Source organism: Oryctolagus cuniculus, chromosome 21 (assembly GCF_964237555.1).
Source record: "Oryctolagus cuniculus chromosome 21, mOryCun1.1, whole genome shotgun sequence".
Lineage (NCBI taxonomy): Eukaryota > Metazoa > Chordata > Mammalia > Lagomorpha > Leporidae > Oryctolagus > Oryctolagus cuniculus.
In genome coordinates, this window is record NC_091452.1 from 668,968 (window position 1) to 690,753 (window position 21,786).

The window sequence follows — 21,786 nt, forward strand, 5'->3', positions numbered from 1 at the left end:
TCTTCCAACCCTAAAAATCTAAAGCCTAGCCACGCAGTGATGGAAGCTCGCTTTCACTCTCTCCCTTGTTCTCTTTCAAATAAATAAATAAATTTAAAAATCTTTAAAAATTTAGAAAAGATGCAGAATCTTCCCCCACGCAGTTGCTCATCTACTTCCGTTTCTTTTAGCCCAGGAGGCGGTTTTGTTTTGTTTTGTTTTGTTTTACGAACACCCCAAAACTGTTAGCCACAGTGCCGTGCCCCAGAGCCCTCTGGGAAGCGTAGTTCCGGAGCGAGGGGGGCCCTGGGAACTGTAGTTCCGGAGCGAGGGGGGCCCTGGGAAGTGTAGTTCTATAAAGAGGCGTCTGCAGTTGTGCCGCGGACACCTCAGCACCAAGGGGTCCGAGGGGTAAGGGTGTGTGGGGCTAGGGGCGCGGCTTGGCTTGGCTGCGAGCTGCGGGACGCACTTTGTGTCCGCCCCAGGTCGCGTGCGGACCCCGGCGCGCCCACAAATCGGCTCCGAGGCCGGGCGACGCGGCACTGCGGCGCATGCGCCGACTCCAGGCCTCGGGCTCCGGCGAGTGGGCGGGACCGGGTTGTGGGCCTTGTCCGGGCCCTGCGGGGGTGACGGTGGGCGTCCGGAGGCCCAGGGGACTGGCGTGCAGGAAGCGGGGCACGGACTGGGGTGATGGGCTCGTGCGGCCCGCGGGAAGCCCGTCGTGCGTTCGTGCGCTTGCGGGGCGAGGCGAGCCTGCCTTGGGGAGAGCGGGAGGGGCGCTGGGCGTGCGCCCTTGCGGTCCTGGGGAGGGTTTGCCGCGGGGGTGGCTTGGGCTCTCGATGAACGAATGTTCGCCTTCGGAGCCGGTGGGCGAGGAGCCTTCGAGGGCGGAGGCCTGTTGGATTTTGCTCCCGGAAGCCAGCGAGCTAAGACGCTTCCCGCGCTCCGGTGTGCGGACCCACCCCCTCCACCGCCGCACAGAGCCTCCAGGGTTTCCTTCTTGGCCGCCCAGTGATGTGCACACACGAGATGCGTGTCAACGACCTCCCCACCTCGCCAGAGAGAGGCTGGCCTCAGGACAACGTCCTCTGGTGGGCTCTTTAGCCACCGCCCACACACACCCCGCTTCTTTCCTGCCTGGTGTACTCTCTCCAATAGAAAAACCGCTCCTGGCCTCATGCTCTGCCCTTCTCTCCCGACAGTCTTCTGCGACAGTTCTCTGCTCTCCTGATTTGCTTTTTGTTTGACAGTTAAGGCATCAGATGGGGCGCCGTACGTTAGGGTGTAAGTTGATGGCTGGCCTGTTGGGGTTATGAGTGCACAGTGGGAGTGGAATTGAGGCCACTGAGGGGCCTGGGGTGTCGGTGTCATGCAGAGAGGGAGAGCCTCTGGGGGGCCAGTGAATGTTGGGTGAGCCTGACGTGGAATAGAGAATGGGAGTCTCGGGGGTGAATGCTTTGGGGCCTTAGAGGACAAGGGATTAGGGATCCTTTGGTGAATGTGGCTAATTTAGGTAGTCTGTGGTAAAGAGATAGCAAGCCTGAGGATGTGCTGAGGGGGAGGGAGCAGCTGTAGGAGAGTGCCTGGAGGTCTGTGGGTCCTTGGGGACTTCGCTTGAGTTTCGCTGTCAATCACCGGGTTTATAGTCAGCGAATAGACAATGGAGATTATTAAGTGGGGGTTAGGAGAGCTAATGATTGGGGTATTTGGCATCAGTCTTTATTTTTTTTTTTAAGATTTATTTTATTTATTTGAAAGAGTTACAGAGAGAGAGGTAGAGACAGAGAGAGAGCCTCCATCCGCTGGTTCGCTCCCCAAATGGCCACAACAGCCAGAGCTGAACTGATCAGGAGCCAGGAGCTTCCTCTGGGTCTCCCACATGGGTGCAGGGGCCCAAAGACTTGGGCCATCTTCTACTGCTTTCCCAGGCCACAGCAGAGAGCTGGATCGGAAGTGGAGCAGCCGGGGCTAGAACCAGTGTCCATGTGGGATGCCGGCACTGCAGGCCGAGGCTTTAACCTGCTGTGCCACAGCTCAGGCCCCGGCTTCAGTATTTAGAAGCCTTGTGAGTTGGCAGTTAGGAGATCTGGGAGTGTGTAGTTGGTCAAGGGGCCTGTAGGGATGACTCTCAGGCTGTGCTGTGGGGCTGTATAATTGAGAGCTTAATATGGCTTAGGAATGGCTAACACTGAGTGTTTGGGGACCCCAGTACTCTGGTTGAGGACCTTGTGCAAGGTAAGGAGTAAAAGGTGCTGGCACATCACTGACTGGGGGAATGGGTGTGGAGAAACTTTGGGTTTAATGGATTCGTGCCCTGTGGATTGGTTTTGTTATCCGAGAGGGTTGGAGGTAGATGATAAGGAGCTTGTTTATCTTAGCAATGAAGAGATGATTAGATGGGTGAGTCGAAAGAGAAATGATGGATTTGTGGGGATGGATGATTGCATGCCTGTGGGTGCTGTGATTCGTGTGTGTGAGGGTGAAAAGTTGGGGAACCTGTGGGGGCCAGAATTGTTGTGCAGCAGGTTAAGCCACAGCCTTTCGTGCCAGCATCCCATGCAGGTGCTGGTTCGAGCCCTGGCTGCTCTACTTCCAACCCAGCTCCCTGCTAATCTGCCTGGGAAAGTAGTGGAGGATGGCCCAAGTGTCTGGGCCCCTGCCACCCACGTGGGAGATCCGGGTGAAGCTGCTGATGCCCGACTTTGGCCCGGCATAGCCCTGGCCGTTGCAGCCATTTGGGGAGTGAACCAGTGAGTGGAAGGTACCTCTCTCTTTCTCTAACTCTGCCTTTCAAATAAATAAAATAAATCTTAAAAAAAAAAAGGGAAACCTGTGGGTGTCAATGAACAGGAAGCTTGGGGTGTTTGGTGGTTGTTGCCATGGGTGAAAGTTATTGTGGAGTCAGACGTTGGTGCCCTTGGGGTGCTCGTAGCTTCTGGGGCCAATACTGGGAAGGTGATAAGAGTCCGGAGTTGTGTGTTTCTGGAGGCTGGTGATGTAAGGCAACTGAGAGTCAGCTGCTGTGGGCTTTGCCAGCTGTGTTGGTGAAGGCATCGAGGGTGGCCTGTTGGGGACAGGTTGAGTGGTCTATGCAGGGGGTGATGGGGGCACACGGGTAAGGGGTAGTAGAGTTTATAGGATTCAATAATTTGTGGTCAGGAGATTTGAGAAAGAGGCCTGTTGGGTGTTGAGATGTGGCGCTAGAGCATTTTCATGTGGTTGCTGATTGCTTGTGACTGTTCATCAGTGACCAACTACTCCTTTTATGTGAATGTGTTTCCTTTTTCTTTTCTTTTTTTTTCTTTTTTTTTTTTTTTTGACAGGCAGAGTGGACAGTGAGAGAGAGAGACAGAGAGAGAAAGGTCTTCCTTTGCCGTTGGTTCACCCTCCAATGGCTGCCGCGGCTGGCGTGCTGCGGCCAGCGCACCGCATTGATCCGAAGGCAGGAGCCAGGTGCTTCTCCTGGTCTCCCATGGGGTGCAGGGCCCAAGTACTTGGGCCATCCTTCACTGCACTCCTGGGCCACAGCAGAGAGCTGGCCTGGAAGAGGGGCAACTGGGACAGAATCCGGCGCCCCGACCAGTGTGCTGGCGCCACAGGTGGAGGATTAGCCTAGTGAGCCGAGGCGCCGGCGAATGTTTCGTTTTTCTAAAGTTCTCCTGGGCTGTAGGGTCTTCCCCTTCTGTGATGCCTCTGTTACTAGTTTTGCCGCCTGTGCTCTTCTGTCCTTACTCACCTGCAGTTCTCAAGCCCTTTGTGTCTGACTTCTCTGATTGCTGTGGTCTCGGTTGCTGTATTTGAGAGAGATAAATGGAAACCTCAGACACAGCTTTCTCTGTATTGTTTAGGACACTGAAGACCAAAGACCAGACGAGAATTCTTGTTCTAGAACTTCTTGCTCAGCTTTATCTGTGTTCTCGTCTACCATATTCAGTCACCCTAGCTAGATCTAAAAAGAGGAGCTGTGTGCTGTGGTGTGACCTACTTCAGCACTAAGAGCTTAGGAGGCGGCCAGCAGTCACTCCTGGACAGCCTGACCACACCTCAGGTGCAGACTGCAAGTGTTAGACAAATTCTATTTGGCAGAATTGTTTTGTAAGTTTGATCTCTATCCTCTTGTTCCAGAGTTTACAGGGTATTGGGGGTGGGAGGGGGGAGAAGAGCTGTTCCTTCAGGTTTATTGTGAAGGAAATAAAATCCTTGTGTGACCCTGTGCTTTAAAATCTTTGGCTCCAATTCCATAACTGGTTGAACATAAATGGCTTGGTCCATGAGCAGTGAAAACATTTAAAGTAAATATTTGTGTGCATAAGAATTTGAGTTTAATATGCTTTTTTTAAACCTTGTTCTGTTTTTGCCAGTAATTCTTCCTAATATGATATCTGTTGTGCAGTTTATGGACTTTTTTAAAAGACTTAAAAATAATGGCTATGGCCGGCGCCGCGGCTCACTAGGCTAATCCTCCACCTTGTGGTGCCGGCACACTGGGTTCTAGTCCCGGTTGGGGCGCCGGATTCTGTCCCAGTTGCCCCTCTTCCAGGCCAGCTCTCTGCTATGGCCAGGGAGTGCAGTGGAGGATGGCCCAAGTAATTGGGCCCTGCACCCCATGGGAGACCAGGAGAAGTACCTGGCTCCTGCCATCGGATCAGCGCGGTGCGTCGGCCGCAGCACGCCGGCCGCGGTGGCCATTGGAGGGTGAACCAACGGCAAAAAGGAAGACCTTTATCTCTGTCTCTCTCTCTCACTGTCCACTCTGCCTGTCAAAAAATAATAATAATAAAAAATAGTGGCTATACACAATTACCTGGCTATTTTGCCTTCTGATGAGATAATTAAAACCAAATCTGCCAACTCAGAAAACCTCTTTGCTGAAATAGAAAAGAAAGGAAAATAATTTATCGTTAAATAAAAACCAAATCAGGCTGTCATGCACATCACGGGCAATTTGCTGAAGATATTGGGAAGACAAAAACTCTTACCAGTTTCCGCAGCAGGCAGGTACACCCCCTGCCTTCCTGTTCTCAAGAAAAATAACCAGTTCTCAAGTAGGAGAATCTGACAGTATCATGTGTCACATGTGAGCTTTTTTTGAGGTTTATTTTTTATTTGAAAGGCAGAGATACAGAAATTGAGGGAGAGACAGATCTTCCATCCACCTGTTTCCTTCCCCAGTGACCACAATAACCAGGTCTGGGTCAAGCCGCAGCTAGGAGCCAGGACCAGGTATCCCGAAAGTGTGGTAGGAGCCATCTTTCACTTCATTCTCAGGTATACAGCAGGGAGCTGCAGTAGAGCAGAGCAGTGTGGACTCAGACCAGAACTCCAATATGGAATGCTGGTGTCACAAACTGTTTTGTTTTGTTTTTTAAGATTTTATTTATTTGAGGTAGAGTTACAGACAGAGAGGGAGAGACAGAGAATTTGGCCACAGCAGCTGGAGCTGACCTGATTCGAAGCCAGGAGCTTCTTCTGGGGCTCCTACGCAGGTGCAGGGGCCAAGCACTGGGGTCATCTTCCACTGCTCTCCCAGGCCATGGCAGAGAGCTGTGTCGGAAGAGCAGTAGCCGGGACATGAACCGACACCCATATGGGATGCCTGTGCTGCAAGCCGAGACAGCCTACTCTGCCGCTGCACTGGCCCCACAAGCTGTGCCTTAACCAGCTGTGCCACAACACTGGCCTCCACTTGTGTCCATGCTAACTGCAAGTGACCACTGTGTTTCTTTTTTAATAAAGATTTATTTTATTTATTTGAAAGACAGTTACAGAGAGGTGGAGTCAGAGAGAGAGGTGTTACATCTGCTGGTTCACTCCCCAAATGACTGCAATGGCCAGAGCTGAGCTGTGCAGAAACCAGGAGCCTGGAACTTCTTCCAGGTCTCCCACACAGGTGCAGGGGCCAAAAGACTTGGGCCACCTTCTATTGCTTTCCCAGGCCATCGTAGAGAGCTGCATTGGAAATGGAGAAGCCGGTGCCCATATGGGATGCCGACACTGCAGGCCACGGCTTTAACCCACTGCACCACAGCAGTGGCACTGACAACTGTGTTTTTAATTGTCGTTATCCAAAGGAAATAAACTTGGGTTTTTGGAATAGAGGTATTTTTACATGTCCCGGCAAAGAGCTGCTAAAGTTAGGCTTCTGCCCTCCCACAGAGACTGAGATACATTCCTGTCTTCCCTGTTGATTCAGGAGATGGCTGCGGTTCCTTGAGATGATGATTTTTGCCAATGGCTTATTTATATAGCTTCTTGTTTTTTTTATTTACTAAAAAGATTACTTACTTGAACGCGGTATGGGATGTGGCAGCTGGTGTCATAGTCAGAGGCTTAACCTGCGGCACCAGAACACCAGCCCCGGTTTAGCTTTTTAAAAGATTGACAGAAGCAGATGAAGTTTCACTGGGCTGCCGTCTACCAGCCCCCAGTTCCTGGGGTAGAAGATGAGTAAATGCCCAAAGGCAGCTGGGCATCTCTTACCGTTTCCATGGTTTCTTAACTCAGCGGGGATTTTGATCTGCTGTAGGTGCACTCTGGAAGCCTATGGCCTGGGCTGTCTCTCACCATCGACTTCTGAAGGAAAGCACAAGCAGTATGTGTCAGTGTGAACTGAGGAAGACGCAACGTGAGAGTTTTCCTTAGGCCTCTTACCCCTCTGGCTGCTGCCAGAGCCGGCTTGGCCCCAGGCCTACACATTAACTTCAGCACAGCCTGCAGCCTCTCTTGAGCTTACTATTAGTTCCGCTGATCGGTGTTTTCTTTTGTTTAGGGCTTATTTGTGCATATGGAGCCAACTTCCAAAGATGGTTTTTCGTCTTAGTCTAAATGCCGTTTTCTGTTTACCATCCTGGAAAGTAGCTGTGTTTTGCTCTGTAGCTCCTGTGCAAATAACTTAATCAGTGTGCGCCCAGGAAATAGTGTTGCAGAATAAGAGAGCCGCCATTGCACTTCCTGAATTTCTCAGTGTCTCTGCAGATAGGCTTAGGCTGGGAAAGCTCCCCAGTGAGGGTGCTCTTGAACCAGTGAGGTGAGTGACTTCACTCCAGGTTTCATGAATGGGAGCCACAGCTGTTAAGAAATGCAGTGTGGACACACCTGGCCCTGATTAAGGTCAGCCTCAGGTGGAACATGCCAGGAGCTCACATTTCCATCTTTCTTAATTATTGTTTAACTTACCGTTTTCCAGGCACCAGCTAGATGGTTTACAACCACGAACTCTTTTCATTTTTTTAAGGTTTATTTTATTTATTGGAAAGGTAGAGTTACAAGGAGAGAAGGAGAAACACAGAGAGGTTTTCCATCCACTGGTTCGCTTCCCAAATGCCGCAGTGGCTGGAGCAGGACCAGGCTGAAGTCAGGAGCCAGGAGCTTCTTCCAGGTCTCCCACGTGAGTGCAGGGGCCCAAGCATTTGGGCCATCATCTTCTGCTTTCCCAGGAACACTAGCAGGGAGCTGGATCAGAAATGGAGCAGTCGGGGCACAAACTGTTGCCCATATGGGACGCCAGCATTACAGGCTACAGCTTAACCCATTGTGCCACAACACCAGCCCCATGAATTCTGTGAATTCAAATTCTAAAAATCATGCTGAGATAGATGGTTAAAAGCTGCTTTTTAGTTTTGTGTGTGTTTTTTAACAGAAGAAGAGAAGGAACCTTATTAAAGTTGAATGACTCATCTAAGACCATATAGAACTGAGGTGTGAATCCAGATTTTTCTTCTGTAACACACAGCTTGTGCTATATAGAAAAGCTGGATTAATCACTCTTAGTCACATTCCATGCGTAAATCCCAGATGTGGCCTACAACTCTGATGTGGCAATACTGTCTTTTAAGATACGAGATTATAAAAAAGAGTGTTACCTCAGATAAGAGTGGTCGGTTATTCTTGTTGTCAGTTCCAAGGATTTGGAGCCTGTTGTTCTGATTCAGGTATAGAACAGGGTGTTCTGTTTAGTCAGAAACACAAAGATCTGAAACCTCACCTTTGAGCCATGTGTGCACAGTAAGACTGCAGTTCGCATTTGTCAATGATAAAATCTTACACTAAGAAGTCCCTGAAGAGGTCACAATGTTGACAAAGTTGAACATAAGGCAGGTGTTGTGGTGCAGTGGGTTAAGCTACTGCTTGGACTACTGGTTTGAGTTCCAGCTGCCCCACTTTCAGTCCAATTTCTGGCTAATGCATCTTGGAGACAGCAGATCATGGCTCAAGTACTTTGGCTCCTCCAGTCCATGTGGAAGACCCAGATAGAGTTCCAGGCCCCTTTCTTTCTCTCTCTCTCTCTCTCTCTCTCTCTCTCTATTAAAAAAAGGATTGATTTATTTCAAAGTCAGAGATAGAAGGAAAGACAGAGATCTTCCATCTGCTAGTTTACTCCCCAAATGGCCACAATGGCCAGGGCTGGACCAGCCAAAGCCAGGAGCCAGGATTTTCATCCGGTAGCCCACATGGGTGCAGGAGCCCAAGCACCCGGGCCGCTTCTGCTGCTTCCCTAGGCGCATTAGCAGGGAGTTGGATCCTAAGTGGAACAGCTGGGACTCAAACCGATGCCCATATGGGATGATGAGGCTGCAGACAGTGGCTTAACCCGTTGCACCACAGCACCGGCCCTGTTATAAATTTTAAAACTTTTATCTATTTATTTATATGTTTGAAAGGCAGAGTGATAGAGAAAGCGAAAAAGAGAGAGTGATCCTTCATCTGTTGGTTCACTCCTAAATGGCTACAAGAGTCAGGGCTGGGCCAGGCTGAAGTTAGGAGTTAACACCATCCTGAGGGACTCAAGTACTTGGATCATCACCTGCTGCCTTCCAAGGCACATTATCAGGAAGCTGGATTGGAAGCAGAGTAGCTAAGATTCCAACTGGCAATCCTATAATGTGACACGAGTGACAGCTTAACCTGCTGAGCCACAATACTGGCCCCTTTAAAGTCAGTGTTCCCCCATGCCACATGTATTCCCCCTGTTTGCTTGGTGAAATACCAGGATTGCCATGGTATCTGTTTTCCTGCCTGTCTTTTTTTTTTTTTTAAAGATTTATTTATTTATTTAAAAGTCAGAGTTACACAGAGAGGAGAGGAAGATAGAGAGAGGTCTTCCATCTGCTGGTTCAATCCCCAGTTGGCCGCAGCTGCGCGGATCCAAAGCCAGGAGCCAGGAGCTTCTTCTAGGTCTCCCACGTGGGCGCAGGGGCCCAAGGACTTGGGCCATCTTCTACTGCTTTCCCAGGCCATAGCAGAGAGCTGGATTGGAAGTGGAGCAGCCGGGACTCGAACCGGCACCCACACATGGGATGCCGGCGCTTCATGCCAGGGCATTAACCCGCTGCGCCACAGCGCCGGCCCCTTCCTGCCTGTCTTGTGTAGACTTTGCTGCCACTCCATAACCCAGTGGGATGCCTGCCATGGAGTGTACCACAATTGCCTGGTCCTGAGAAGTATTCAGATTTCAGAACGTGGTTCCCATACGGGAAGGAGTGTCCTGCACCAGGCGTTATTCACATGGCGTGCTTGGCGTGCGGTATGAGCTAATCCAGAGCTGTGATGTGCAGCCTGGACAAGTAGGTCTTGGTGATTTGTTGAAGCAGAGCTCCTTGTCTGCAGAGAAAGTGGTTGCCGGTTTCAGGATCTTTTCACTCTTGGAGTATTCTTGGGTGTCGTGCAGCCTGAAGAAACAGATGTGTCTGGGGCTGCAGACCAGCAGCTGCGGATTCTCCTAGACATGTTCACAGTCTTCTCGGACTTCGTGCAGGTCTTACCTTCAGGCAAAGGCTGCCTTTCCTTTCATCCTGTTTCTCACCAACTACCCCGCCTGAGCTGAATAAAAATTCAGTCTGAGACTGTAATGATCTGAGTTCCCAGCAAGGGGAAAACCAAGTTTTAGGTCCCAAATTAATTACGTCATTTAAAATTTTCCACTGCATCTACAGGCCGTAGCTCTCAGGACCAAGGCAATTCATGTAAGATAAGAGAGGCCTCAAGGCTGAGGATCATTCTCAGCTTACAGACCTCTGATCAGAGACCTCTCTCCAGAGTGTCGGCACAGAGCAGAGCAGATCTTCCAAGAGCAGCAGAAAATGACGGAGACACAGGTGAGTGCTTAATTATCCTGTTGTTTTTTTTTTTTTCATTAGTGTTTTCAGGCTTATAGAATTTGACAGGCAGTTAGACAGTGAGAGAGAGAGACAGAGAGAAAGGTCCTCCCTCTGTTGGTTCACTCCCTAAATGGCCGCCTCGGCCTGCGCACTGCGCTGATCTGAAGCCAGGAGCCAGGTGCTTCTCCTGGTCTCCCATGGGGTGCAGGGCCCAAGGACTTGGGCCATCCTCCACTGCACTCCCGGGCCACAGTAGAGAGCTGGACTGGAAGAGGAGCAACTGGGACAGAACCTGGTGCCCTAACCAGGACTAGAACCCTGTGCCCTAACCAGGACTAGAACCCGGTGCCCTCACCGGGACTAGAACCCGGGGTGCTGGTGCTGTAGGCGGAGGATTGAGGCTTATAGAATTTTACAGCTGGGGGCTGACACTGTGGTAGAGTAGGTTAAGCCTCCACCTGTGGCACCAGCATCCCATATAGGCACTGGTTTTGAGTCCGACCTGCTCTACTTCTGATCCAGCTCCCTGCTGTGGCCTGGGAAAGCAGTAGGAGATGACCCAAATCCTTGGGCCCCTGCACCCACGTGGGAGACCTGGAAGAAGCCCCCGGCTCCTGGCTTCAGATCGGCGCAGTTGTGGCCAATTGGGGAGTGAACCATCGGATCGGTATAGCTCCAGCTGTTGCAACTAATTGGGGGGTGAATCAGTGGATGGAAGACCTCTCTCTTGCTCTCACTCTCGCTCGCTCTCTCTGCATCTTCTTTCTGTGTGTAACTCTTTCAACTAAATAAATAAATCTTTAAAAAAATATTTGGTAGGATTTACTAATGGAATGATCTGGGTCTGGAGTTTTCTTTATTGAGAGATTTCAAACCACAAACTCAAAGTTTTAATAGTTTGCATATTTCTAGGATATGGGTCCACTTTACCCAAGTGTTGATTTAATGGGCATAGAGTTGTTGATAGTCTTCTTTTGTTATTCTTTTTATGTCTGTCAATCAGAAGTGATGTCCCCATTGGCATACCTGATTTCTCTCTATTTCTTATCCATTTCACTGTTATCCATTTCACTGCTTTCTGTACTAATTTGTATTAATTTTGTCCTTCTGCATATGTTGGGTTTAATTTGGTCTTCTTTCTGTAGTTTATTTTGTATTTTTTTTTTTTGACAGGCAGAGTGGACAGTGAGAGAGAGAGACAGAGAGAAAGGTCTTCCTTTTCCATTGGTTCACCCCCCAATGGCCGCTACTGCTGGCGCACTGTGGCCGGCGCGCACCACACTGACCTGAAGCCAGGAGCCAGATGCTTATCCTGGTCTCCCATGCGGGTGCAGGGCCCAAGGACTTGGGCCATCCTCCACTGCACTCCCGGGCCACAGCAGAGAGCTGGACAGGAGGAGGAGTGACTGGGACAAAATCCAGCGCCCCGACTGGGACTAGAACTCGGGGTGCCGGCGCCACAGGCAGAGGATTAGCCTATGGAGCCGCAGCAATGACCTGTATTTTCATTTTTTTTGAAAGGCAGAGAGACAAAGGGAAATCTATCCACTAGTTTATTCCCTAAGTGTCTACTACAGCCTGGGCTGGTCCAGGCTGAAGCCAAGAGCCAGGAACTTCATCCAGGTCCCCCACACAGGTGGCAGGAACCCAAGTACTAGGGCCATTATTGGCCTTGCAGGTATATTAGTAGGAAGCTGAATTAGAAACAGAGTAGCTAGGACTCAGCCTTCACTTCTGTAGTGGGTGTGGGGTTGGTGTTGTGACGTAATGGGTAAAGCTGCCACCTGCAACATCCCCTGTGGATGCGGGTTCCTGTCCTGGCTGCTCCACTTTCAATCCAGATCCCTGCTAATGGCCTAGGGAAGGCAATGGAAGATGGCCAAGTGTTTGGGTCCCTGCCACCCATGTGGGCGACCTAGATAAAGCTCCTGGCTTCCGCCGAGCACAGTCCTGGTGGTTGTGGCCATTTGAGTGGAAGGAAGATTTTCTCTCTCTCTCTCTCTCCCCTCCCCCTCCCATTCCTTCTCCCTCTCCCTTTCTCTGTGTAACTCTTTCAAATAAATAAATCTTTTTTGAAAAAAAAAATGCTATGTTTGATTTTTGTTCCTTTCAACTTGTTAAGGTTTGTTTTATGGCCCAAGATTTTTTTTTAAGATTTATTGAGTTAGAGAGAGAGAGAGGGAGATCCTGTATCCGCTGGTTCACTCCCCAGATGGCCACAATGGCTGTGCCTAGGCCAGGCTGAAGCCAGGAGTCAGGATTTTTTTCTGAACCTCCCATGTGGGTGCAGGGGCTCAAGCACTTGGGCCATCTTCTGCTGCTTTCCCGGCACAATAGCAGGGAGGTAGATTGGAAGTGGAGCAGCGGGGATACAAAATCCAACCCATATGGGATGCTGGCATTGCAGGGAGTAGCTTAACATATTGTGCCGCAATGCCAGTCACAGAATGTTTTAAGTTGGTGAGTATTTCATGCACACTTGAAAATTAAGTTTATTTAGCTGTGTTGAGTGGAGTGTTCTATAAAAGCCAGGTCAAAGTGATTGACACTGCTGTTCAAATAGTGTTTGACTATCCCAGTTGGTTCTGGCTCAGGGTCTTGCACATGCAGTAATGAAGGCACTGAGAATGGCTACAGTCGTTGCAAGGTGCCATGGGAAGATGATCACATGGATCTCTCCACAATGTGGCAGCAGGATTCCTCAGAAGGAGCAAGCGAGGCCTCACAAGGTGGAAGTCACGTTCTCTTGCAACCTCATCTTGGAGTGACGTCCCCTCACCACACCCTGTTCTGTGCAGTAGCAGTGAGTCCAGCAGGGGCCGTCTTAGAGGCTGCCTACAACAGAGAGAAAAAAAGCCTGTATTGTACAAAACCCAATGAGAATCAGTTCAGATTTAACAGTGGTTTTGCTTTTCCAGATATCATTTGATGATGTGGCTGTAGATTTCACATTGGAAGAGTGGCTCCTACTTAATCCTACTCAAAAGAATTTGTACAGAGATGTAATGTTGGAGAACTGTAGCAATCTAGTGTTCTTGGGTAAGAACATTCTTCTAATGGAATTTAGTATGAGCCCAGTAACTGTGCAGGTGCTGACATATTCACTGCTTTGGAATATTTTTCTGATATTGCAGGCTCTATGATTTCTACACCATATTGAGAGATTTTTACTGCTTCACTTTGCAGCCTTTGTAATAAAGCCTTCTTAATATTTAGAGTCTCAGCCCAATCAACTGGGTACTAGTCCTCTGTGTTTCCAATTAACAGGTTACCAAATGATGACACCAGATGTCATATTCAAGCTGAAACATGATGAGCCACGGATAATAGATGAAGAAATCCTAAGTCAGAACTTTTCAGGTTAGACATCATCAAGTGTGTGGAATACAATGAAAGTGAAATCTTGGTGTTTTGAAGACTGGTTGGCATTTTTGAAATGTTTATAAAGCCATTTAAAGTTCCTAAATCTTTAGAGTTGACTCAAAACTGGTGAAATGCATTCGTCATGATTTTTTAATATTCTCTATATCCTGATAAGCATATCAGGATGTATCGTCTTTGCATGAAGTTTCTGATAGAATATACTCCTCTTACCTGTACAGTGGCACAAATTGATGGCTAAGCATTTGGGACCCTGCTTTACTGAATAAGGCATTTCTTCCCAGCCTTTTCAGTTTTTATTCCTTCCCGGTTCCAAACCAACCTGCTTCCATAAGAATTCATATTTTTTTTTATCATTTTAGATAACACTGACTACCTTTCAGTTTATCTTGAAACTTTTATTAGTTTTCTTCCTCTAACTTAGCAGAATTGTTTTAAACCTACAGAGAAAGTAGAAGGTGAATCCATGGGTATAGAATAAAACCCTAATACCTTAAACATAGTAAGGAGATTCTATTTCTTTCCTTCTGTACAGACTGAAGACTTCAAAGTCAGCTTCTAGAGTGTCCCTAAGGTGCATCTGATGTTTAGCTTCTCTAAATTAGCTTCTCATTCATTCCATCATATAGTCTGGTGGGTTTGATTTCCTCTTCACCTGCTATGTGGTATTTAAACTCTGGTTATGATGAAGAACCTCATGATAATGGCAGCATCTTAACTCTCTGGTTCTTTTTCTGTGCCCAGAAGTCATAGTTAAGTGCATTTGAACCAGTTTCTTCGCTGCCTTTCGTACACTTTTCTCTGTACCTGGGCTTTCAGTTATGTCATGCCTCCCCCACTAAGACCATACCCCTTCAGCTTGAGCTCTTTTCTCACCTCCAAAAAAAATCTCCCCGACTTCTAACCTTTTCTGAAATTTCTAGCCCCTTAAAATCTATGTCATAGGAACCCAGGGCTTAGCAAAAATTATCTGGAATTATTTAACCAGTTATGTTGTAAGGGTTTTTTTTTTTATATAGAGAGATATGGCCATTAACTTAATTTTCTCTGTTCTTTATGGAATTTATGGTTTGTTCATATTCAATAAATATTTCTTTAATTTGTTTTATGGGACCAAGTGAGAAAGGATTTTATTTGTCAAGTATCTCTTCTAGTAGCAAGGTGTATCAACTTACCTTGGGATGTAGTTCAAACTACAGATGTCTAGGCACTATCTCTGATATATATTTGGGGGGGTATTTCTTCTGAGGTTTTTTTTTTTTTTTTTTTAGATTTAGATCTCTACAGAGAGAGAGAAGGACAGAGAAAGAGATCTTTTGTCCACTGATTCACTCTCCAAATGGCCTCAACAACTGGGGCTGGGCCAGGCCAAAGCTAGGAGTCAGGAGCTTTTATGGTTCTCCCATGTAGGTAGGTGCAGGGGCCCAGGGATGTGAGCCATCTTTTGTTGCTTTCCCAGGTGCATTAGCAGGGAGCTAGATTGGAAGTGGAGCAGCGAGGACTCAAACCAGCACCCACATGGGATGCTGGTGCTGCAGGCGTCAGCTTAACCTGTTATTCCACAATGCCGGCCCCCAAAATTTTCAATGAAAGATAAATAGACACTATTGGAAGGATTGTTTTAGAAAACTAGAATCCCTGGGGTCAGCATTGTGGTGTAGCAGGTAAATCTGCCTGTGATGCTGGCATCCCATATGGGCACCAGTTCCTGTCTCAGCTGCTCCACTTCCAATCCAGCTCCATGTGAAAGCCTGGGAAAGGCAGTGGAGGATGACCCAATTGTTTGGGCCTCCACCACTTAGGTGAGAGACCTGGATGAAGCTCCTGGCTCCTGGCAGCCCTGGCTCTTGCAGCCATCTGGGGAGTGAACCAGTGGATGGAAAATCTTTCTAACTCTCTCCCTTTGTCTCTCCCTGTCTCTCTATAACTTTGACATTCAAATAAATAAATAAACCTTTAGAAAACTGGAATCCCAGGTCCCATTTCAGAAGTTTTATTCAGTAAGCATAATCATTGAAGAACTTATACAGTATGGTTCATTTTTTTTTTTTCTTTTTAGAAGTCTGGCTAGATAATGATTCCAAAATATGGCATCAAGATAATCAAGACAAGCTTAAAAGTATGGAGAGAGGCCATCAATATGATGTCTTGGAGAAAATATTTAATTCAAGCATAAACTTTGTTCCTTTAGGAATGAGACTCCAGAAATGTGGCACAGGTGAGAAAAGTTTGAAACACCCTTTTGATTTTCTTGTGCAAAAAAATACCTGTGGAAGAAACAAACTTTATGAGTTCAGTAAGAAATTATTACTCTCTATCAAAACTGATGGAATCCACAGTGGAACAAAATACTGTGTTTGCAGTAAATGTAGAAAGTCCAGCAGGAGAGAGTCATGGCTCAATACAAACCATGTAACACAATCAGGAGCATATTTATGCATGGAATGTGGCAAGGTTTTTAAGAAGAAGTCACAGCTTTTTATTCATCAGAGAACTCACACAGGAGAGAAACCCTATCAATGTAGTGAATGTGGGAAAGCCTTCTCACAGAAGTCACTGCTCACTCTTCATCAAAGGACACATTCAGGAGAAAAACCATATGGTTGTGGTGAGTGTCCAAAGGCTTTCAGTAGAAAGTCATTGCTCATTTTACACCAGAGAACTCATACCGGAGAGAAACCCTTTGGTTGTAGTGAGTGTGGGAAAGCCTTCAGCAGGAAATCACAGCTTAAAAGGCATCAGATAGCCCACACAGTAGTAAAACCCTATGGTTGCAGTGAGTGTGGGGAAGCTTTCTCCCAGAAACTAAAGCTCGTTGCACACCAAAGACTGCATACAGGAGAGAAACCTCATCAATGTACTGATTGTGGAAAAGCCTTCTTTTGGAAGTCACAGCTGATTACCCACCAGAGGATTCATACAGGGAAGAAACCTTACGTGTGCAGTGAGTGTGGGAAAGCCTTCAGCAGGAACTCACTGCTCGTTAGGCATCAGAGGATTCACACAGGAGAGAAACCCTATGAATGCAGTGAATGTGGCGAAGCCTTCGTCAGAAAGCCACAGCTTATCAAACATCAGATAATTCACACAGGAGAGAAGAACTATCGCTGCAGTGATTGTGAGGAAGCCTTCTTCAGAAAGTCAGAGCTAATGAGACATCAAAAAGCTCATTTAGGAGAAAAATCCTATGGATGTGTTCAATGTGGAAAAACCTTCTTTGGGAAGTCACAGCTCCTGACACATCATAGAACTCATACTGGGGAGAAACCTTACGAATGCAGTGAGTGTGCGAAGGCCTTCGCCCAGAAGTCAAGTTTGATATCACACCTGAGAACACATACAGGGGAGAAACCCTATGAATGCCGTGAGTGTAGGAAAACATTCAGTGAGAAGTCAAGTCTCACTCATCATCAGAGAACCCATACTGGAGAGAAGCCCTTCGAGTGTAGTGACTGTAGGAAGGCTTTTGCCTGGAAGCCACAGCTCCTTAGGCACCAGAGAATTCACACAGGGGAGAAGCCCTATGAATGCAGTGACTGCGGGAAAGCGTTTGTTCAGAAAGTACAGCTCGTCAAACATCAGAGAAATCACACAGGGGAGAAGCCCTATGGGTGCGGTGACTGTGCGAAAGCTTTCTTTGAGAAGGCACAGCTCATTCTACATCAGAGGATTCATACAGGAGAGAGACCCTACAAATGTGGTGAGTGTGGGAAATCTTTTACTAGGAAGCCACACCTTATGAGGCATCAGAGAATTCATACAGGAGATAACTACTATGGATGCAGTGAATGTGGGACCACCTTCAACAAGAAATCACAGCTCATGATACATCAGAGAAATCACACAAAAACCATGTGAATATTGTAAACATGGAAAGCTTGCTATCAGATGGCTTACCTGTTAATGCTTCTGGGAATACCGGGAGTCGATCTCTGTTGAGACAGTGACTGTGAAGTGCCAGTGCAGTTGGTGTAGCTGATGCCTGCAGTGCCGGCATCCCACACGGGAACTTGGCTCCGATCCAGCTCCCTGCTGGTATGCCTGGGAGAGCAGTGGAAGATGGCCCGAGTACTCGGGCCTCTGCACCCACGTGGGTGACCTGGAGGAAGCTCCTGGATTCTGGCTTCAGATCAGCTCAGCCCCAGCCATTGCAGCTATTTGGAGAGAACCAGCAGATGGAAGATCTCTCTCTCTCTCTCTCTAAAAAAAAAAAAAAAAAAAAAAAAGCATAAACAGGACAGCTTTAACTGGGAAGTAAAGAGTCACTGAACAGAGTTCAGCAAGGAGAGAATTTTACTAAGTAGGTAATGTAGAAAAGCCTTTCCCCTAGAAGACACAACTCATTACACATCGGATGACGCATCAAGGGGAACATCTTACTGTTTTAACACAGAAGTTCTCAGTCAAAAAGTATAGCTAATTTAACATTTAGAGACCTAAACAGGAGTAGAATTCTATTGTAACAACAAGTCAAAAATTTTATCAAGAAAGTACAAAGTACAATAAGCCATACAATAGAAAATGCTTACAGAAAGGGAATGCTAGATATTATTATATTTTAGAAATTTCACACTGATTAATACTGCGGCCGGCACACCGTGCTGATCTGATGGCAGGAGCCAGGTACTTCTCCTGGTCTCCCATGGGGTGCAGGGCCCAAGCACTTGGGCCATCCTCCACTGCACTCCTGGGCCACAGCAGAGAGCTGGCCTGAAAGAGGGGCAACCAGGACTAGAACCCAGTGTGCCGGCGCCGCAAGGTGGAAGATTAGCCTAGTGAGCCACGGCGCCGGCTTTATTTTATGTTTTCAAAAAGATTTATTTGTTCAGAAGACCGAGAGTTACAGAGAGGGAGAGATCTTCCGTCCACTGGTTCCTTCCCAAATGGCTGCAAAGGCCAAGCATAGGCCAGGCTGAAACCAAGGAGCTTCATCTAGGCCTGCCACGTGGGTGCAGGGGCCCAAGCACTCGGGCCATCTTCCGTTGCCTTTCCAGGCACATTTGCAGAAAGCTGGGTTGGAGATGGAACAGCTGGACGTGAACTGGCACTTATATAAGATACCAGCATGGTAGGCAGCAGCTTAACCTGCGCCATAGTACTTGCCCCCAAAGTGGTCAATTTTAAATAGTATGTTTACTTAAGTGTGAAGATTTATGCCTTCCTCATTGGTAGAAGATTAGGATTAGATTAGGAGACTACCTTGAACAGTTTGAAAGTAATCAGTATATATAAAATGATGTTTATAAACACATGACAAGTGTGGGTTTGTGATTTGGCAGAAGGCAAACTGTGACAGTGAAGTGAGCCCTATGACTGCCTAGCCTAAGCCTAGTGTCAGTTTCCAGATGCCAGTCCAGGGATGCGAATAGATGTTGAATTGAAGAGAGGGAATTGGCATTCGGGGAATTGGCAGTGGAATGTACTGGAGAGGAGGGATCTTTGCAGAGATAGGACTCTGAACCTCTGCGAGAAGCCTCTGGAGTCCTTTGTCTTAGTAGTGATTTGTGTTTGTGTGACAGAAAACTACCAGGAAAAGAAGCACTGCAAAGCAGTCGACTACACAGTTTCTGGAGCTCGCAAAGGACTAGGTGTAGCTCACGTTGCTACCAGCCAGAGTGGAGATAGCTTATAACACATGGAGTACCCTGTAGAATTCTCAGAAGGATTTTGTTTAGTAGTGAGTGTGGGGAGCAACTGAGACTAGACTAAATTACTGGAACTGCTAGGACTAATTCTATGCATCTGATCTCCCACCATATGGCGCTGAGAGAGAGTAAACAACTTCCACACAGCTGCCTCACCAATTCGACTGACAAGCTGCAGGAGCTGATCCTGCTCCTGATTGGAGGAGAGCAGCGTGCTCAGCGCGGGGAAAGAATGCCAGGAGAGTTGGGATTGGTGGAAGAGGACTATAAAGGAGGAGAGAGACAACATGCACCAGGAACATCTGAGCAACCCCTGAGAGAGCCAGCCGGCCGGCCGGCGGTATACCACCCCTCTGCGGAAGCGGGGGAATTGGCGGGGGTGCAGCCCCTCTGCAGAGGCGGGGGTGGGGGGAGTGGGGACCGGGAAGGGCCGGGGAAAAAGAACAGCACAGGGTCCGGTGTCATTCCTCCACGAGACGGGGAGTGACAGTGAGGCTGATTTTCCAAGATTAAAAGCTACTGTGGAATCCCAATTCCTGGCATATAAAACACTTACCTGGAATGCAAAGAAGCAAGAAACATGGGCTGTAACTAGGAGGCAAATAAATCAATTGAGACAGACCCAGAAAAGATCGAGGAGATGGAATTAGTAGAGTACATTTGAATAGTTTTTGTAAATACGATATAGAGGAAAATACAAAGGTATTGATCAGCTTTTCATCACTACAACTAAATACTTAAGATAAGTTACTTATAAAGGGAGGAGATTTATTTTGGCTCATGACTTTGGGAGTTCACATTCCCAAGTTTGGGCATGCCCCGTTGGTTCACTGATGATTCTGGAGGGTGGCGATGGAGGAGTGTATGTGGAGGAAGAATCACATGGCAAACCAGGAGGCAGAGTGAATGGCTAGGCCCATCTTGGCTTTTATAATCTTTCTCCTGAGAACTACCTTCTGAGGGTACCCCCTTGTGACCTAAGGAACGTTCACTAGGTCACATCCTAAACTTCATAATTGGATCATTCCTGTACCCTCACTGACCAGCAACCCATGACTTCGGGGTATAAATGTATGAATTTTGGAGCCAAATCCTGTTCAAACCGCAGCAGCAAATTTCATGAAATCCAGTGTAAGATACATGTTTAAGGCCCAAATGGAACTAATAGGGATGAAAACAATATCTGAAATAAATGTTTAAATGCTGAGTAGAAGTCAGAGCAGATTAGACATAGAAGATGGAAAAAAACGCAATGAACTTGATGAGTAAGTATAAAATTAGTTAGATGGTATACAAACAGAAAAAATACTTTAGAAGAAATAATAGGAAAACAGACCATGGAATAATATATGTGTGACTATATTCCCAGGAGGGGAGGAAAAATAACATGCACAAAAATTGTATGACTAGGTAATGGCTGAAAATTTTAAAACATGATGAAAGTGATAATCCTGCATATACAAGAAGCTCCATGAACACAAAGCAGCGGTAACAAAGGAAACCTCTGTAATGCACATCAAAGTCACATTGATGAAAAACAGTGACAAAACAATTGTACAGCAAGTAGAGAAAACAGAGTACACTCACATGAACAGAGTGGCAGCATACTTCTGGTAAGAAGTGTGCAATCTACAAGAAAGTAGAGTAGCATAGCTAAGAAAGAAACAACAAACACTGGAACCAATTCTGTTTCCATCAAAAACATTCAGAAATGAAGGCAAAAATCAAGACTTTCAGTCAAACAAAAGATCAAGAGGAATTTATCACCTATAGACGTTCCTATGGGGACAAACAAAGTCTTGGGGCAGAGAAAAATAGTACAAAGAGGAAATGTGGATCTACAGAAAGCCATGAGGAATTCTGGAAATGGTGAATATGTGGATAAATAGAAAAGATTTTTTCTGTTGTTTTAAAACAAGATCTAAGTGCATAAATCTAGAGTGATGACAGTGTATTCTGGGTTTATTATAGATGTAGAAGTAAATTGATAATAGGACTTAAGTATGGGTCTTTAAAAGTAGCTGAATAAATGGCACCATCCGAGTCCAGCGTGAGTCCTCAGGGCTCAGGGTGACTGGGTCTCTGGCAGCTCCACAACCAGAACTGCACCTGTTATGGGTCTGTGTGTGTGCTGACTATGCGCTGCTTCTGCAGATCTGTTCTCCCTTCTCTGCTGTGCACCTCCAACATCGTCTTCTAGTGACCGCGCCACTGAGGCTTATTCTTAGGATGGAACAATGTGAGTTATCAGTAAAAGAGCAGGGGGAGAGGCTGGAGCGTGTATTGCCTCTCCCTCCCTGCCTCCAGGACCAAAATCTGGGCAGTGTCTGCTCCAGTGTTGCTACAGCTGCCTTTGAGGAGCGCTGTCTCTCCAGGCTTCAGACTTAAGGGTGACAACTTTTTTGGGGTGTTTCCCTATCAATGGTTGAGTTTCTTTAATTCTGAACAATTCTATGTAAAGTTTCTATATTAAATGTTGTTAATGTTTTGAATACTATTTTTTTCTTTGCCATTTGTTGAATGAACATTTAATAAAACTGATATCTGTTACTGGTAAATGTGCCTCACAAGCCATAGGCTGACTGCTACCAAGATTTCCCACACTAAAAATCAGTATTTTCTCTTTGTCTTTTTTAAAAAAAGTTATTTATTTGAATGGCAGAGTTAGAAAGAGAGAGGGACAG

General features: G+C 47.0%; 1 protein-coding gene across 4 annotated transcripts; it reads left to right on the forward strand.

The window, feature by feature from the left end:
• The first annotated feature begins 309 nt into the window (after nucleotides 1-309).
• ZNF605 (zinc finger protein 605) lies at nucleotides 310-21,594 on the forward strand. 4 transcript variants are annotated; one of them, XM_070065698.1, is made up of 5 exons: nucleotides 310-390; nucleotides 9,912-10,073; nucleotides 12,995-13,115; nucleotides 13,344-13,436; nucleotides 15,517-21,594. In XM_070065698.1, exons 2-5 carry the CDS (start codon nucleotides 10,059-10,061, stop codon nucleotides 17,313-17,315), a joined length of 2,028 nt encoding a protein of 675 aa, XP_069921799.1. In that variant the 5' UTR covers nucleotides 310-390; nucleotides 9,912-10,058; the 3' UTR covers nucleotides 17,316-21,594. The 4 variants fall into 4 exon arrangements, with proteins under 4 accessions (XP_069921799.1, XP_069921801.1, XP_051692844.2 ...); XM_070065700.1 differs by lacking the exon at nucleotides 310-390 and adding an exon at nucleotides 418-1,263; XM_051836884.2 differs by lacking the exon at nucleotides 310-390 and adding an exon at nucleotides 3,287-4,074.
• The last annotated feature ends 192 nt before the right edge of the window (nucleotides 21,595-21,786 follow it).

Coding starts and splice junctions, on each gene's coding strand:
- ZNF605 (XM_070065698.1), top strand. Junction 13,116..13,343: donor TAGCAATCTAGTGTTCTTGG/GTAAGAACATTC, acceptor TCCAATTAACAG/GTTACCAAATGATGACACCA. Junction 13,437..15,516: donor CCTAAGTCAGAACTTTTCAG/GTTAGACATCAT, acceptor TTTTCTTTTTAG/AAGTCTGGCTAGATAATGAT.